The following is a 15567-nucleotide window of genomic DNA, read 5'->3' as shown; positions in this document are numbered from 1 at the left end:
TTCTAAATGTGGGGGATGTGCTTTGACTGGGGGAATGCAAAGATCCATGTTGCTGCTTAGCAGGAACAAAGGATCAGCACATTCACTCTCACAGAACGGTGGTTTGCCTTGTTTACATAAGCAGACCGCCGACCTACCTGAACGATTGGCAGGTCCAGGCGGACAATGCGCTCGCCGCTCCCGCTGTGTCCAATCACAGCATGAGCAGGTCGCCGGTGACGCACAAGCGCCCCAGACTCGGAAGTGCCAGATCACATACTAGGTACGTGATCTTGTGCAAAGCAGCCGCCCTGTCGCAGTAAAACTACGGTGGGTGGTCAGCAACTGGTTAAACATATTACCTTTCTACGATTTGCAACAGCATATAACAAGGTTTTCAGTTACTTACTTTTATGAGAACAAACACCAGGACGGGGACAAAATCGTCAGCTCCTGGGACGGAGTATTCATTGGCAAGGCTGAGAAGATTCATAATTGTAGAACACATGCGTAGGATGCACTGCACCTTGTCCCTAGGGGTCTTATAAGCACTAATAGTTCTTATCTCAGCTTGAGCCGAAGGCCAGGGAGCTTCCCTCAGGTAAACCTGAAACAAACAGGATGTAAAGCATTCGTTTATAAAAAGGTATTTGGCACTAAATATTTAATACCTCCTAGAAGTCAACTTTGCTATACTGACCTCAGGGATCTGAAGAGCTCTATGATTGGCAGACACTACCTTAGACAGTCTTTGGATGTGTTCATGTAAAACCCTGTTGAAGGAGAGACAATGTTAGGTATTTGATACCATAAATAAATAACTAGGTATGCCTGAAAGACAGGCCTAGCTACAGGACATTCCAAACTCACTAATCTGAGGGCAGTGTGCATTCAGAGATTCGCACCAGCGGCTTTGTCCTTATAGTCATTGCATTCCAATGGACACGAATAGGATTGTCTGCATGAGATGCATGGAACACCTGTGATTCTAGCACGGATCAATGAATCTTCACACCTGTGTGAGCCTCGGTTCACAAATAAGCGATGCAGGAAACACAGCAAATCCTGTGCGTTTCCAGCACCACATTCATGCGATCTGCTGCAGATGTCACTTTTAAGTTAATGACACCCCAAAACCGATCACAAAATGCAGCACGATTTCCTAGAATTTGATCGCATGGGTGCGAACATTTCGATTTTTTTTCGTGCGGTGCAGTTTTGAGCACATACAAAAATGAATGGGCTCAAATCGTACAGAAAATAATCCCATGTGATTTGAACAGAAATGCGGTGAGATTCCTGTCCGAATCACATGCGGGTCCCTGCACCTCTCCTGTGTGATCCCAAGCTGAATGTGGCCTTAAAGCAGAGCCAAACCCTCCTATCCCTCACAGCCAAGAAGTGGACAGCCATCTGATGGCTTGACAGTTTGGCTGAGAGCACAACTGACAGTTATCATTCACGGCATAGCTTGCATGTAGTAAACCATCCCATAAATTAGAGGAGCAGGTGGACTTCTTTATTGGATGACAACAACATATTCTGGACTTTTGGAAGTTGAGCGGCTCCATCCTCTTTGCTATATATTGAATGTAACTGTTTTGGGTAGCAGGTAAAATCGGTTGGGATTAGTTTATGCTTTAAACGCGCATTTTAACATTGAGGCTGGGGTCACATGTATGGAAATTGGATTTATTTTGAATCCTGTGAGTTTCAGTCCGGTTCAGGTGTAACTTCAAGTGGAAATTTGCACCTGAACCAGTGAAAAAACCGCACTGGACTCCAAAAAAAAAAAAAAAAAATCTAGCTGAAAGCGTGGCCGGACACGTGTGAACCGAGCCCAAACATGTCGGCCAATGACCATTTCTTGTACGTGACTGCACAATTTCTTAAGATGCTAAAATGATCGAGAAAGTGCAATCTTGCATGAGAAGCAGTCATTTTAAAAGGTAAGTATGGGAATTAAAAAAGGCAAACAATCATACTTACCTAGAAATCAACCCAGCTGCAGCTGTCCCCTGTTGCCTCCAAGAATTAGAACTGAGCGATCAAACACTGCTGATCACTCATCTTTTGGTCTTCAACCTGAAGAGAACCGGTGACTGCTCTGCACCTTTAGCACTTACCGGGGGCGCTGGGCTGTGGAGGGGGCAGGCTCAGGCTCTCAGCAGCTTGCCAAGAGGCTGTGCTGGGTGCCAATCCAGGCTTTTGGGTGTATCCTGACTATATGGTCATGATCTTTTCAGAGCCTGGACCGACTTGGATGTCAGCAGGAGCGCCTAACTGCACTTCTGTGATCCATAAGAGAAGCATTGCCAAAAAAAGCTTTGGCTACACTTCCCCTTTAAGGGCTCACGAACACATTTATTTTTACAGCTGCTGTTAGGGGCGTCTGACTTTTTTTTAACTGCTTCTAAATGCCCCATGTTAGCCTATGGGTCCATTTGCTGTTGGAAGCTAAGAGTTTAGCCTTGTGTAAACTAGGCACTGAAGCAGCCAGTCATCAAGCACCAGAGCTGTCACATGGGGGTAGTGGGAAGCTGCCACATGCTCCTTACATCTAAAGTTTTTGGATGTTTTGGCCCTTATAGGCAAAGTGCAGATTCGCTTTCAAGCCTTGTTGCCCTCAGTTAACTGCCCTCATGGCCATCACTTTCTTTGCAAATCAACTCACTGATCACGAAGAACATCTGCATCCTGATTGGGACTGAAGGCCAGCTTAAAGATGCGATTCATCACACTCCTCTCTATCGCAATCTGGGCATCCTGAAGCTGTTCCTCGCTGGCATTTTGCCAGATGACATCCTGGGCCATGGTACCATACAGGGACTGCAGGAACTCTTCAACCTGTGCAGTTTTGTCATCAGCAGCTGTCAATTTCTGAAATTCTGAGGAAGAAAAACATAACCAGTCTAGCGGCCCAAATTATAGTAATTCCATGTCCCACAGTTGCTAAACAACCTGGCAGGAAAACAGCACAGGGAATTTTGAAATATGTTGGGCAACCATTATAAAACAGAACTCCAGCACAAAAGTCAGAGCATATACAGAAAGCATAACCCTACATCGATCAATGTAATCATGTTGAAGAACGGTCACAAAGAAGCAGCATGCTAGGCTGACTGGTCACTTTCCTTTTTACAGTTTGGTCTTGGGCTGGTTAATGGATTCTAGCACAAGGATGCATTTCATAGCTTTTGGAGCATCTGCGAAGCAGTGGTCTGCTGCTAAAGCACATCTACCACCCCGACTACTGACTGGCAGTTCTCTCTTACATTGCAGCATGTGGATACAGTAAGTAGACAGTAGGGTTGTCCCGATACCACTTTAAGACCGAGTACAAGCACTGATACTTTTTTTTTTTTTTAATGTCATGCGACAGTGGCACTAAAATGCAGCACTGATGAGGCGTGAACTGTCAGTTCTTTTATACAATTTTTTTACAATATACACACACTTTCTATTTTTGGGGGAGGGGGGGGTGTAAGTGGACAGTCAGGGTTTTTTTCATTAATTTTATTTTTTATTATTTTTACAATATTACTTTAAAATAATTACAATGTTTTTTTTTTTTTTATGCAGCCCTGTTGGGAGGTAGGGGGGCTTTGGTGAGATGTCGGGGGTCTAAACAGACCCCTGGCATATCCCCTTTGAGTCATGGAAAGGGACTGAGGATAGAGATTCCCCAGTGCCTTTCTCAGCAGCTTCAGCTGCACTGAACATGAAAGCAGAGGAGACAGAGGCTCCTCTCCATTCATAAACTTTTAATTATTAAATTTGACATATCCATTAAAACCACCTTCATAACATTTATATTTATCACAAAGAGTCTCTATCCATTTCCCAATCCCCCCCCCCCCCCCAAAAAAAAAAAAAAAAAAAAAAAAAAAAAAAAAAAAAAAAGGGAAACTCTCCCTTCTCCCCCCTCCAAATACCTTATATCAAATGTGCTCCCAATTCACTTATACTAAGAAAGAAAAAAAATAATAATTTGGAGGCTTCTATCAGCCATACTCCACCCCTTACCTATATAAAGTGAATATACACCTCATCTTCCTTTAACCATATCTACTCCTTCTACCCCCCATCCTATATATCCATCTTCCTTTACCCTCCCCCCCCCCCCCCCCCCCCATGTGTCCCCTATGTGCTCACCTCAAAAAAATGGAAGAAAGAAGGGGAATAGGGAGGTGAAAGGGAGGACTCCCCCCCCCCCATCTTTCAGCCTCCATTAATAAATTGACCTCTCTCTTCCAGTCCAACAGAGTTGGACATCTAGTCTGTTTCCATAGCCTGGGTATTAACAATTTGGCTGCATTCAATAGATGTGGAGTAATACTTTTCTTATATGATCTAATCGACATTGGTGAGATAGAAAATTTAAGGGCATTAATTCCATGGGTCGAGAGGACAACCTCTCTACCCATGGAGCGATCTCTTCCCAAAACACCTTAATCCTGGGACAGGACCACCATAGATGGAGATAAGTACCCTTTTGCCCACACCCCCTCCAGCACCTAGCATCTGTGGTCAGGTACATCTGTGCCAGCCTTACTGGAGTTACATAGTTACATAGTAGGTGAGGTTGAAAAAAGACACAAGTCCATCAAGTCCAACCTATGTGTGCGATTATGTGTCAGTATTACATTGTATATCCCTGTATGTTGCGGTCATTCAGGTGATTATCTAATAGTTTCTTGAAGCTATCAATGCTCCCTGCTGAGACCACCGCCTGTGGAAGGGAATTCCACATCCTTGCCGCTCTTACAGTAAAGAACCCTCTACGTAGTTTAAGGTTAAACCTCTTTTCTTCTACTTGTAATGAGTGGCCACAAGTCTTATTAAACTCTCTTCTCTGAAAAAGTTTTATCCCTATTGTGGGGTCACCAGCACAGTATTTGTAAATTGAAATCATATCCCCTCTCAAGCGTCTCTTCTCCAGAGAGAATAAGTTCAGTGCTCGCAAACCTTTCCTCATAACTAAGATCCTCCAGACCCTTTATTAGCATTGTTGCCCTTCTTTGTACTCGCTCCATTTCCAGTACATCCTTCCTGAGAACTGGTGCCCAGAACTGGACAGCATACTCTAGGTGCGGCCGGACCAGAGCCTTGTAGAGTGGGAGAATTATCGTTTTATCTCTTGCGTTGATCCCCCTTTTAATGCATGCCAATATTCTGTTTGCTTTATTAGCAGCAGCTTGGCATTGCATGCCATTGCTGAGCCTATCATCTACTAGGACCCCAGGTCCTTTTCCATCCTAGATTCCCCCAGAGGTTCTCCCCCCAGTGTATAGATTGCATTCATATTTTTGCCACCCAAATGCATTCTTTTACATTTTTCTACATTGAACCTCATTTGCCATGTGTAGTTGCCCACCCCATTAATTTGTTCAGGTCTTTTTGCAAGGTTTCCACATCCTGCGGAGAAGTTATTGCCCTGCTTAGCTTAGTATTGTCTGCAAATACAGAGATTGAACTGTTTATCCCATCCTCCAGGTCGTTTATAAACAAATTAAATAGGATTGGTCCCAGCACAGAACCCTGGGGAACCCCACTACCCACCCCTGACCATTCTGAGTACTCCCCATTTATCACCACCCTCTGAACACGCCCTTGTAGCCAGTTTTCAATCCATGTACTCACCCTATGGTCCATGCCAACAGACCTTATTTTGTACAGTAAACGTTTATGGGGAACTGTGTCAAATACTTTTGCAAAATCCAGATACACCATGTCTACGGGCCTTCCTTTATCTAGATGGCAACTCACCTCCTCATAGAAGGTTAATAGATTGGTTTGGCAAGAACGATTCTTCATGAATCCATGCTGATTACTGCTAATGATATCGTTCTTATTACAAAAATCTTGTATATAGTCCCTTATCATCCCCTCCAAGAGTTTACATACTATTGATGTTAGGCTAACTGGTCTGTAATTCCCAGGGATGTATTTTGGGCCCTTTTTAAATATTGGTGCTACATTGGCTTTTCTCCAATCAGCTGGTACCATTCCAGTCAATAGACTGTCTGTAAAAATTAGGAACAACGGTCTGGCAATTACTTGACTGAGTTCCCCAAGTACCCTCGGATGCAAGCCATCTGGTCCCGGTGATTTATTAATGTTAAGTTTCTCAAGTCTAATTTTAATTCTGTCCTCTGTTAACCATGGAGGTGCTTCCTGTGTTGTGTCATGAGGATAAACACTGCAGTTTTGGTTACTGAAGCCCCCCGATTCACTCGTGAAGACTGAGGAGAAGAATAAATTCAAAACCTTCGCCATCTCATCGGAGTCCGATACCACCTAGCTAAAAATTTATATGACATCTCCTGAATCCGTGAACTTATAGATGTAGTGTGTTAGGTCAATAATCTTTTTAATTTGTGCCCTAGAGAGCCCCTGCTTTAACTCCCCTTCCCATTCTCTAATGAAAAAGGGGACTGTTTTATTTTGTGTCCCAAGGACCAGTCTATACATTTGCGATAGCAAATGTCTAGCGCTTGATATATGTACACACATAGATTCAAATAGAGTAAGAGAGTTTAATGGCCTCATTAATGGTTTCAGCTTTTTGAAAAAACACACCAATTGATGGTATCTCCACTCCAGCATAGATACCTTTCCTAGCATTAATGCCAAATCCGGGAGGGGGGCTAGCATTCCATGTGGAGCAAATTTGCCACATGTCGTGTCTCCATCCCTCCCCCATGATCCCACCTTTTCTCCCAGAGGGAACCATGGGTGCCCCTCCAATGGGGTCAGGGGTGATATCCAGGGGGCATAATCTCTCAGTTGATTTAATTTATCCCAGGTCGCTAATGTATTCTGAGTTAAAGGTGATGTCCATTTTGAAAGGCCCCTATCTACACTCGGGATTCAAGGAATTCCCGCCAACTTCCTACCTGCCATTATCTGTTCTAAAGTGACCCATATTTTATTCGATGAGTTATGGCACCAGTTCAAAATCCTCACCAAAGACATTGCTCTATAATATAAGGCTACGTCTGGTAATCCCATTCCTCCTTCAGATTTACCTCTGCATAAAATGTCATGGGCCAATCTGGGCCGTTTCTCATTCCATACAAATAATATAAAAGCCTTCCGTATAGTTTTGAAAAAGCTCTGTGGGAGTATAATTGGTACTATGTGTAGAGTGTAAATTATTTTAGGCAGTATACTCATCTTTATAGCACTCACCCTTCCAAACCATGTTAAAAACTGGGCCTTCCATTTCTGCAGGTCCCCTATTATACCTGTCACTAAAGAGCCATAGTTTAATTTATACAAAAGTTTGGTATCTTATGTTATATGTATTCCCAAGTATACCAATGAATTTTTATTCCAGATAAACGGATAGGAGCCCTGCAAAATAGTCTCCATTGCTGGAGGTACATGGCTGGGTAGAAGTATCGACTTCTCAAAATTGATTTTGAAATTGGATAGAGTTCCAAATTTAGATACCTCTGGCATCAGGGCAGGTAATGATATCTGAGGGGAAGAGAGGTAAAATAATAAGGCATCAGCATACGCCGATGAGGGGAAGAGAGGTAAAATAATAAGTCATCGGCATACGCCGAAACTTTATGTTCGTCGGGTCCAATACGTGTCCCCAAGATTTCAGTATTTTTCCTCACTCTACAAAGAAAGGGCTCCAGTGTCATAGCAAACAGCAATGGAGACACGTGCCGTTGCGTATTTGGAAATAGTCCGATAATGTGCCATTCACCTTCACCCTCGCTCTCGGAGTCACATATAATGCCGATATCCAACCCATTATGCGATCACCCAGACCCATCCCCCTCAACACTTCAATCAAATGCCCAGTTCACCCTGTCAAAGGTCTTTTCGGAATCCATTGACAATGTCACTCTCGGGGCTTTATCAGGGCCATGTTGCATCAAATGAAGGATGCTATCCCTAGCCTCATGGCCCTTCATAAAGCCCGTTTGATCAGGGTGAACAAGCTTCACTATATGGTCCTGTAATCTAAGAGCCAACATTTTGGCTAACAACTTAGTGTCAGAATTTAACAGGGAGATGGGTCTGTAGTTGGCGCAGTGTTGAGGGTCTTTCCCTGATTTGGGGAGTATCGTAATATATGCCAATAGAGCTTCTGGGGGTAATGGAATTGAAGCATTGATCGAATTGAAATAACTACATATTTGGACCCCTAATCTAGAAATAAATTTCTTATAATATAAGTTCGTAAAACCATCAGGCCCTGGACTTTTCCCTATCGACGGGTTCAATATTGCCTCGTTTATTTAATTAATGGAAATTGGTCTATTTCCTCAGTCACCGTAGATGGTAACAAGGGCAGCGCTGAAACTTCTATGTATTCCGCTGTTCCTCTATGCCATTCACGAAGCCAGCCTGAATGCTGTATAAAGCCTCATAAAATTTATGGAACTCTGCCGCTATGGCCTGAGTTTCCATTATCTTTTTATTGTGGACTATTAGATTATGAACATGCCTAGAGTCTTGTTTTTTTCAGCTGTCTGGCTAATAACCGACCACTTTTATCTCCTTGTTTGTAGGACCGATGAGCAAAAAATCTATACTTATTTTTAGTTTTCTGAACCATACACTGCGCCAACTTCTCCAATTGCTGAAAATCTGCTGGATCTAGGTGTCTTATGTTTAACCACTTGCTTACCAGGCCAAAATGCTGACATTTCTCTCCTACATGTAAAAATCAGCATTTTTTTGCTGGAAAATTACATAGAACCCTCAAACATTATGTATGTTTTTTTTTAGCAAAAACCCTAGAGAATACAATGGCGTTCATTGCAACTTTTTATCTCGCATGGTATTTTTAAAATTTTTCAAATACGTTTTTTTTGGAAAAAAAAACAGTTTTGTGGTTAAAAAAAAAACAAAAAACAGTAAAGTTAGCCCAATGTTTTTGCATAATGTGAAAGATGAAGTTACGCCGAGTAAATAGATACCTAACATTGTCACGCTTTAAAATTGTGTGCACTCATGGAATGGTGCCAAACTTCGGTACTTAAAAATCTCCATAGGTGACGTTTTGAAAATTTTTACAGGTTACCAGTTTAGTGTTACAGATGAGGTCTAGGGCTAGCATTATTGCTCTCGCTCTAACGCACGCGACGATACCTCACATGTGTGGTTTGAACGACGTTTACATATGTGGGCGGGGCTTACGTGTGCGTTCACTTCTGAGCGCGAGCTACCGGGGACAGGGGCGTTTTAAAAAATTTTTTCTTTTTTTATTTTACTTTATTTTTTTTATTTTTACATTAGATTTTTTTTTAATCACTTTTATTCCTATTGCAAGGAATGTAAACATCCCTTGTAATAGGAATTTATCTTGACAGGTCCTCTTTATGGAGAGATATGGGGTCAATAAGACCCCACATCTCTCCTCCAGGCTGTAAAGCATAAGATCGGATAAAAAAAAAATTCTCCGATCTCATGCTGACAACCGCAATCGCGGCTTTGTTTACATTGCGGGGTCCGCTTCCGACAGTCATAGAGATGAATGGTGACCATGTGGTCACCAGACATCTCTAGTGTCCTCATCCGGCGCCGGCCGGTTCATTCTCCGGGCTCCCGATGGCACGGGAGAGCCCGGAGAAGCACCGGATGGCGGCGGGAGGGGGGGCGTCCCCTCCCGTCGCCTATAAGAACGATCAAGCAGCGGAAGTTCCGCTATGATCGTTCTTATCGTGCACAGAATAGCCTGCTAAAAAGAATGATATCTGAATGATGCCTGTAGCTACAGGCATCATTCAGATATCCCCCCCCCCCAAAGTGAGGACGTCATTTTACTATGGCCCGGTAGCCAAGTGGTTAATCTCCAACTCATTAATCTCTTCCAGCAGATCTACTATCTCTTTTTGTTATTTTTTTTTGATCCACGACCCATGCGCTATCAGTTCGCCCCTCTCCATTCATAAACTGAGGGGGATACAGGGGACACTCAGGGATGATCGGTACAGCGGCGAGGGAAGTTAATCACCGATCTCCCTGTGTGGCTTTTAATAAAGCAGCTGAAAGCTGCGGAGGGGAGAGGAGGAGATCGGTTATTTATGACTTCCCCTGCCAAGCACCGATCATCCCCGACTGTCCAGGTATAGGACTAGGCATCAGGAGCAATTGCACAAGTACAAGTACTCCTGCAAATACTCGGTATCGGGACAACCCTGCTAGACAGTGAGCCAAGATGAGGTTAATAGTTTCTCTTAGGGAACATCAAGCCTTTTTATATTCCTAGTAAGGTACAGGTACTACAGATGAACAGAATGCAGAAAAAAATCCTTGCGATGAAGGTCCAGCCAAAGTTATGGCACAGCTTCCATTCTGAGTCGGGTTAAGATCAAATTGCAACAAAACACACAGGGGACAATTAATAAAGCAGAGGGGGTGGAAGGAATGTCATTGCATTATGATGGCAGCAAGAGGGGAACAGATATGACACAGCTGACAGGCAGGGAGGGAGTGGGAGAGAGGACAGAGGAGAGCTGCGGATGAAGGCGGCACATAAAAAGCCATGAAAAACCATGGTCAGTTTACGGGGGGGGGGGGGGGGGTTGGGTTTTCAGCACCAGGCAGGATCAGCCAGGTATTTTAGGTAATAGAAAGAGCCGAACTGCACTGTGCTGTATAACATGCTTTAAAGGAACAGGGTCCTTTTTTTTTTTCAGGGTAACACTCTAAGTGATTAGCCAAGATAGACTGACTGTTGCAACATGATAATCTCACCAGTGCAAAGTGGGGTTTTCGAGAAGCTACCATACCACCGTTCTTCCATTAAAATAGCTCTAAAGCCTAAAAGGTTTTTGTGCTGCAGTAGTCCACCCCCCCCCATACCTGAGTCCATTCCCAATCCAGTGCTATGCATGAGAGCAACGACTCGCTCCCTCCTCACTGGGCTGACTTAGGGTTGTCCCGATACCGATACTAGTATCGGTACCGATACCGAGCATTTGCGCGAGTACTTGTACTTATGTCTTATTCGATACCTGGTCGGCGGGCGGAGTCAGCGGGTGGGCAGAGTCAGCCTGTGTAATAAGACACATTACAAGGGGGCGTGTGTGAGTTTACCTTCACTTTCCTATCTCATCTGGAGATCCAGGTACAAAACTACAGAGACAGATCAGGGAGAGAGAGACACACATACGAGAGACAGACAACAGAGAGAGACACACATACGAGAGACAGACAACAGAGACAGACAACAGAGACAGACAACAGAGAGAGACAACAGAGAGAGACAACAGAGAGAGACAACAGAGAGAGACAACAGAGAGAGACAACAGAGAGAGACAACAGAGAGAGACAACAGAGAGAGACAACAGAGAGAGACAACAGAGAGAGACAACAGAGAGAGACAACAGAGAGAGACAACAGAGAGAGACAACAGAGAGAGACAACAGAGAGAGCCGTCGGCGGCTGAACATCCCGACACCCATCTTGGTACACCCTGCACTCGGCTGTAGTAAGCCAGCAGCAGACATCGTTACACCCAGCCCATATAGTTCGAGCTGGGTGTAACAAGATGTCTGCTGCGGCAGGGTGTATTTAAAAAATAAATCCTTTCCTCATGTCATTTATTGCTGCATTTCAGTGCCAGCCACCTGTCAGTACCATCTATCAGTGTCATCCACTTGTCGGTGCCACCTATCAGTCCCCATCAGGCAGTGCCACCTATCAGTGCCTATCAGTCAAACTGTCACATGACATTAAAAAAAGTATCGGTAATCGGTATCGGCGAGTACTTGAAAAAAAGTATCGGTACTTGTACTTGGTCTTAAAGTGGTATGGGGACAACCCTAGGCTGACTGATTGGTCATTGGCCCCTTTTGCTGCCAAAATCGGTGTTGAGGGAGCAGGGCGGCTTGGGAGCTAGCCCGCATGAGTAAACCCATAGAAAGCTGCTTTCTATGGTGGCACTTGCCGAAGTGAAGGAGCCAGCAGGGCAGGTGGGGGACCCGAGAAGAGGAGAATCTGAGTCGCTCTGTGCAAAACTAATGCAATGTTTTTTTTTTTTGTTTTTTTTTTGTTTTTTTTATAAAATAACTTTAATTTCAAGCATTTACCCAGCAAAAAAAAAAAAAAAAAAAAACGCAACTTTTTTGAAAATGTGCTTTGCACCTAACTTGCTTCAAAGCAAAGCATATACCTTATTGTTTTGAACGAAAAAAAAAGAGTGGAAAACTGTCTCATATTAGAGAGGACTGAGTAGAGATTTATAATTGGATAGATGCATATTATACAGCCTATTTAGTTGATGGATATGAAGCAATATGCAGAGTGCAAGATCTTCTTGAGGGTTATGATGAACAATCATAATCTAGGATGTGGTCTTTGCAGGTGGGGAGGAGTAATAATCCCAAATCTTAATATTTACTTAGAAAATTCTTCAATGCGACATCAGTAGTCATATGTAGTGAATGTCATGTTTTGGGGTTCAGCAGGATGCTGCAGAGAGTCAGATAAATACTCAAAAGGCCACATACAAGGAACATAAGCCCAGAATGGGCAGAATAAAAAAAAAAATCTCTGGAACAGAAAACCCCAAAACACCTTGGCTCCAAGGACACCAAGCTAAAACTGAGCCCTCATTTCCTGCATAGGGGCGATAGCCATTCACATACCCTGCTGCTTAAAGTGGTTCTAAAGCCTTAATGCATTCTATGCATTAGGGTAAAAAACCTTCTGTTGCAGAGGTCCCCCATACTTATTGGAGCCCAATCTCGATCCAGCAATGTGCACAAGAGCAGCAGCTCTCCTGGCTCTGTCCTTTCTCCTCACTGGGCAGATTGATAGATGCAGGAGCCATTGGCTCTCACTCCTACCAATCAAATCCTATGATGAGGGAGCAGGGGGCAGTACTGAGCCCCACTGTCTATCAATAGTGGCTTCCTATGGTGGCACATGGAGGAGCCGCCGAGAGCGCCGGCGGGGGGATCCCAGGACAGCAGAATTGGGGCTGCACTGTGTAAAACCACCAAACAGGTAAGAATAACATGTTTGTTATTTTATTTTAAATATTGGAAGCTTTAATATCACTAATGTTCTCCTGCCGTGCCCTACAATGAAGATTCAACAAAAAAATGCTGATTATTGTGGCTATCTCTACCTTGAATGAATTCCTGAATCTTCCTCTCTTTGCTTTCCAGTAACAGTCGAACACAAACAGTTGTGAAGTATCGAGTGGAAACTTCTTTGTCGCGTAAAACTCTTTGCAGAAGTCGCTCAAGATGTGCCTGTGTGCTCTGTAATCCTTGGCGACATCTTGTTAAATATGCAATATAAGAGGCTCTCTTCCTGCAATAATCAACAAAAAAGGAAAGAAACTAAGCACAATCTTTTCATGTGTATAGGTGTGTCTTGTCTAGATATACAATGTCATGTTCAGCTGCAATTTATCTCAAAAGGCCTTTCAAAAACTATTACAATTAAAAAAAATAAAATAAAACAAAAGTAAAAAAAAACATTTAAAAGCTTTAAACACATTTATTATATGTTCAAAATGTTCTTCACTTCAATAAAACCAAATTTTCTTAATGGCCACGTCCACCTTTAAAGTGGCTGTAAACCTCAGACATGAAATATGAACAAAGGATATCCTCCTATAGTGTGTACGGGTCTTTATTAATTGTCTCAATTCTGTCTGCGTCTTCGTTCCTCTGGTATCAGCATGAATCACTTCTGACGGGTATTCCTGACACCAAAAAAAAAAAAAAAAAAAAGGTGACAGGGAGAGACCTCCAGCACACTGCCTACGATTGACAGCCTCAGCTCTGTTCCTGTTTGAAGGGGGGTGGTGTAACTTCCCTCCAATCAGCTCTTAGAGTTCTCCTCACTGAGCTCTGTAGAGTGCAACTTCAGCTCTCCGTCCCATTTTCTGACAGCTTAGACAAGGTTTATAAATTCTATACTTTTAACAGATGTAGAGAAGACTGGATAAAAACAGATAAAATGTATGTAGGAGGATTTGTTTCATCTCTTTGCATCACCTAAGGATAGTCACTTCACTGGGTATAATGTAAGAGTTTACAACCACTTTACATCCATATTTAGGGTGTAGCATGTAACATGGTGCCAATCAGACCACCTCAACCCCCAAAAATCATGGAGTCATCAGTCATAGTGGAAGGCTGAGTGGCATTTTGTCAGTGTCCATTTTTCCTGAAAGCAACAGTATAACCCAATTTTCTCTGAATATCTAATGCTTTGTCCCTAGACAATTAAAACCAGATTTTATAAATTAAAAAAAAATATATATACTAAAGCTCGCATTTCCAGTAAACCCAGGCAACTAAAACCCTTCTTTTGTTGCTATGGGGAAGGGTCCTGGAATAAAATTTTACCAGTCAACCCAATTTGATTGTCTGCCTTAAATTCCTGGCCTATAAGTATCTTAGGTGGAATGTAACAGATATTATGCAGGACAAAAATCTTTTAGAGAAGCATTACTAGTCTTCCATACCTATAATCTTCTGCAATGGAGGTGAGGATCTTGCTGCATGTCCGGTTGTCAAAGCGGCTTACGCAGCGCATGGTCTCCTGAATCTGAGCCATGAGGTTCTTGTCCTGTAGGTTTATGGCCTCAGCCAGCTGGATTTTCAGGAAGCAAACAATCTCATTGTCTGTGTCAAAGACAGGATCATAAAAAGCTTTTTTTTTTTTTTTATTGCATATGTAACACTAACAAAAAAATAATAATAATCGGCACAACTGTAGGTTTAAGAGTAAATTTAAATGAAAAGGTCATGCAGATTCAGCAGTAAGACTCTTTATATACAAGTTTTGTTTCTCCCAAAATACATATATACACATATATATACACACATATATATATATATATATATATATATATATATATATATATATATATATTTATATTATACGATACATACAGTGTTCCTGTGACACAGGACTGAAAAAAAAAAATTCAGTTCTGTTAGATTACAGCATGACCCCTGCCATTTCATTTTTTAAATCAGTTTGTTTAATGATTTGCCTGGAGTTCCACTCTAAATTTGCAGCTTTCATTAAAAAGAGAAGTCTGGTGATCGGGCCATGAAAGATCATTGTGCAGACACTTCCAACTGCTCTGCTCAACTGTACCCCTGCGTGGTCACCCTGTCAGACTTTGCCATCGGAGACAAACAGATGGGTAGTGCCACAACCAGAATAATATCTAAATAAAAGTCCAACAAGATTATGGCTGAGCTTCCAGCTCTGTGTGAAGGGAAACAGTCCACTATGTCAGGGGGAAGTAGAAGCAATCTCCAAACATGTGGAAAAAAACAGGCACCTCTGAGCTTAGACTGTAAGCATTTAATATAGATACAAGCGCAATAAAACACTCACATTAAAAGGTGAACAGGCACATGGTAGTTCAGTGTTGAACGCTACATTGGTTTGGAGTGTACACTGATCCCGCAGCTCGTGTAACCTCTCGTGGGGGCCGTCCTGGCCAGCAGGATGCTGCTACGATGGAGTGGAGCCGAAAAAGAGGATTGGAACGCAGCTGGAGCTCGATAGTTAGGCGCTGGCGTCACTGGCGCGCTCGCAACGTGTTTCGGAGCATGTGCACTGGAGAGATGTACACAG

The 15567-nt window shown here is 42.9% G+C and overlaps 1 protein-coding gene across 13 annotated transcripts in view; it reads right to left on the bottom strand.

Moving 5' to 3' along the window:
• GAPVD1 (GTPase activating protein and VPS9 domains 1) overlaps positions 1–15567 on the bottom strand; it is a 164767-nt gene that overhangs the window by 10239 nt on the left and 138961 nt on the right. For all 13 annotated transcript variants that reach the window (XM_073600311.1, XM_073600299.1, XM_073600303.1 and 10 more), the window contains 5 exons: positions 14438–14597; positions 13085–13272; positions 2654–2867; positions 680–752; positions 389–586 (listed from right to left, as the gene is read on the bottom strand). In XM_073600311.1, coding sequence (XP_073456412.1) covers positions 389–586; positions 680–752; positions 2654–2867; positions 13085–13272; positions 14438–14597 — 833 coding nt within the window. The remainder of the gene's footprint in view (positions 1–388; positions 587–679; positions 753–2653; positions 2868–13084; positions 13273–14437; positions 14598–15567) is intronic.

Source organism: Aquarana catesbeiana, linkage group LG09, assembly GCF_042186555.1.
Source record: "Aquarana catesbeiana isolate 2022-GZ linkage group LG09, ASM4218655v1, whole genome shotgun sequence".
In the NCBI taxonomy this organism is placed as follows: domain Eukaryota; kingdom Metazoa; phylum Chordata; class Amphibia; order Anura; family Ranidae; genus Aquarana; species Aquarana catesbeiana.
Note: the sequence above shows the minus strand (reverse complement) of the source record. Positions and strands in the feature narration are given on the sequence as shown.